This window comes from Atta cephalotes, assembly GCF_000143395.1.
Source record: "Atta cephalotes unplaced genomic scaffold scaffold00044, whole genome shotgun sequence".
In the NCBI taxonomy this organism is placed as follows: domain Eukaryota; kingdom Metazoa; phylum Arthropoda; class Insecta; order Hymenoptera; family Formicidae; genus Atta; species Atta cephalotes.
Window position 1 is genome coordinate 308345 of NW_012130108.1, and position 3525 is coordinate 311869.

The 3525-nt window shown below is 30.9% G+C and overlaps 1 protein-coding gene across 1 annotated transcript in view; it reads right to left on the reverse strand.

Moving 5' to 3' along the window:
• Nucleotides 1–1053: 1053 nt before the first annotated feature.
• LOC105622360 (vesicle-associated membrane protein-associated protein B) overlaps nt 1054–3525 on the reverse strand; it is a 5052-nt gene continuing 2580 nt past the window's right edge. Inside the window, exons 2-6 of the mRNA XM_012203783.1 lie at nt 2426–2581; nt 2152–2261; nt 1699–1884; nt 1521–1622; nt 1054–1221 (exon numbers count right to left, since the gene is read on the reverse strand). Of these exons, the coding sequence (XP_012059173.1) occupies nt 1054–1221; nt 1521–1622; nt 1699–1884; nt 2152–2261; nt 2426–2581 (722 nt within the window). The remainder of the gene's footprint in view (nt 1222–1520; nt 1623–1698; nt 1885–2151; nt 2262–2425; nt 2582–3525) is intronic.

Below are 3525 nucleotides of genomic sequence, written 5' to 3' on the forward strand. Positions count from 1 at the left end.
CTCTCTCTCTCTCTCTCTCTCTCTCTCTCTCTCTCTCTCTCTCTCTCTCTCTCTCTCTTTCTCTCTTTCTCTCTTTTTATCTTTCTCATTTATAATACCAACGCTGGCGGAATACAACTACCAGCACAACCAATTATTGGGTCATAAACCACTACTCTTCACATTAGCCAGCCTCGCCTCTATCCTCCTCTTTCTCCCCCCGACCCCCCCCCCCCGACTATGTGTATTATATATATTTTCAAATGGACACAATATGTACAACGAGGAACGAGAACGGTGCCCGGCGCGGATGCACCGAAGCAGTGCAAATCGAGCGAACTTGGATAACAACCGTTCTCACGCAGCATATACCAGCAACTGGACTATTTCTGCTCTTCCGATTGTACAACATGATTTTTTTGTGACGTAAAAGTTATATTACGTAGAGAAAGATGCTATATGACAGTAATAGCATCTTCACTCATTCGTGTGATCTTTTGCACCAACACGGTTCGGCCTATTGCGAATAAGTGGTGTACAAATTTGAGAAAGTGCAATAACAATCAGTAATTGTGTGGTAACTTATATTCCCAGAATAAGATTTCAAAGGCGTTGAACAATGCGACTGACGAATACTTTGAATATGTATTTATAAATACGAAATCATGATTCGTTATTCGCGGGTACACATTTTGCTCAACGCTATTTTAAGGAGCAAGTTACAGAGCAAAAATCCCTTTACAAGCATAAAAGAATGTAACTACATTATGTGATAAACTGAGCATTACTTAGCGTCTTCTAATCATGGTTCTTAAAAAGAAGACGAAAAAAATAAATAAAATATAGAATAAATTTTAAACCAAGCATCTTATCAGATTAAGCGCACACTCGTAACGAGCAATCCTATTAATGTAGACCACTACCGTCCGTGTTTATAGCATTTATTATGAACATTCGAGTAACGTTTGGAGTCTGTGCCTGCGATCGAACGATGGTATATGACGGCAGAAGACAGGCTAAAAAAACTTGGGGGCGGTGGGGATACACTGAGGTATACAATAAGATAAAGGCTGTTCAGATTAGTTTTCCCAGCAAGTAGCCAACTATAACCATGGCGAAGGCGATGAGGATACTAGTTGATGTCGGAGATAACTGGCTATTGCTCTGCGAGGTTAGTCCTCTGGCTGCTGCAAGATTACCATCATTGCCCAGCGCCGCGTTTCGCCACTTCATTAAATCTTCCTGCAGACATAACAGATCATATATTATATTGACAGATTTCTCGTGATTTTTTAATTTGCAACATTTTTTAAATTAAAATTTATGTTAACAATTTATAATATTAAGTCAATATGTAGAAATACTGAGGATTGTCAATGTAATATAATTAATATTTGAGTAATTTAATATCAAAAATATATTAAGACAAATATTCAGCTAATACAAATTCAAAACGCAACAAGTTTGATTTATACAAATCGATGAAACTGTTGTAAAAAATATAAATCTAAGTAAACAATTGATTTTTCGTAAATACTTGCCCTAAGTTGAAGATTTTCCTGTCTAAGCGTGCTTTCCTCTACCCTAAGCTGATTAACCTCTTGCGCAGCTTTTATAAGTTTTTCTTCTGCTTCACCAAGAACCTGACGAGAAAATCATTGTTTAAAGCCGCCACAAATGTTTATTGTTGTCGACACAACAATATACTTAATATCTTACCTTAGGCGACGATTTGACCGAATCGCCAACTGTTTTGTTCTTTCCGTTAGTCGCATTAGAATCCGCCTTAGTTGTTGTGGAAGTTGCAGTCATTTTAACCGTACTACTAGTGGTGCTAATTACGGGATTTTCAAAAACGCATTTCAATTTAGAGTCCATTAACTGATCTGGATTTATATCCTTCCACTAAAAAAAAACAAACATGCATAACATAATTATTAGAAACCATTATTTAATTTTAAAATTAAAGAGAATTATTAAAATAGTAAGAAATATGTTTACTTTGTTTAGTAACATTTACTTTATACATTATTAGTTTCAATATACAGCATTATACTATCAATCTCTCTGTCAACTCTTGTTACACTATCAATCTCACTATTTCAATATTAATTAATATTATTATATTAATTATCAATTATCAATATTTAATATAGAGTTATACTCTCTTACCACATCAATTGGATATTCATCATCATCATCATCTGGTGCTACCACAGTTTGCACCATAAATTTGTGTTTATTTTTCTCCGATGGATCAAAATCATATGGTTGTAAGCATACTGTAATAAAACATTGATATTCAACCATAAAAGAATCTTTTCTAAATTTAAATAATATTATCTATATTATATATAATAATATCTAAGAAATATATACAAAAATTATGCAAAATTAAGTATACAAAATAAAATTTATAATTTTAATTTCGATGCTATAGACTAACCTGCTATTTCAGTGACATCCTTTGGCTTGAGAGCACCAGAATTTGGACGTACACAATATCTCTTTGGGGCAGTAGTCTTTATTTTAAAATATACCTTTTTATTCGTTGGATTAATTAATTTTATATATGATGTGACTGGGCCTCCTGTAAAAGGACCTACAACAAGATAAATAATAAAATAAAATTTACATTCATTTGCAATGATAATATAGCTAAATTTGTACGCAAATGCAATTTCGAACAGGAATTTATTTTTTGTTATAATAAAGTAAAGATCAAGACAAAGAAATAAAAGAAAATTGCTTTTGAAAAAATACAGGTACAAAGTACAAAGATTAACTGCATTCAGCAAAAAAAGCAGCTCTGCTGCTATATAATGATAAAAATTTCTAGTTGAAGATACACGAGTCAGAAAATTCTAATCATATCAATCAGAAATCTGGTTATCTTAACTATAATTGATTTTAGAATTATAATTGATTTAACAAAAATTCTGCTTTATCCATTTTAAACTAAATTCTTCTAAATAATGCAATCAGATTTTTTTCACTGTAAGATTTTTTAATGTAATTGAATAATATATTTAAATAAATATAATTAAAAATTAATTCAGGCGATTGAAAGTATAAATGTGACGCAGTTATTCGAGCGTTATATGTATTTCTTAGACTTTACATGTGTTTGTACAAAATCGAACGTTTCAGCTCCGTTCGATTCATCAGCGATATTCAAATATTAATTTCAACATTTGTGCTTGTCGTGTTCAATTCCAAGAATAAGCATAAAGAGCTTAATATATGTAAATTCAGAAAGAACTACATTAAAAAATCTAATAACAGTTGCAAAATTATTTTTTCCACTGAACGTAGCCAATATAAATATTAATATTTAATGAATATATAATTATTTAACTCAGTTCTACTTTTATATGAATTATCTATATATATATATATATATATATATATATATATATATATACTACACTACTACTACTAATTAATTTAAATTTTACTTATATTATTATTATAACGTAACTAACCGTAAACGTAAGTAAACTAACTAAGTAATTTACGTTTACTTACTAAGTACTATTAAGTATA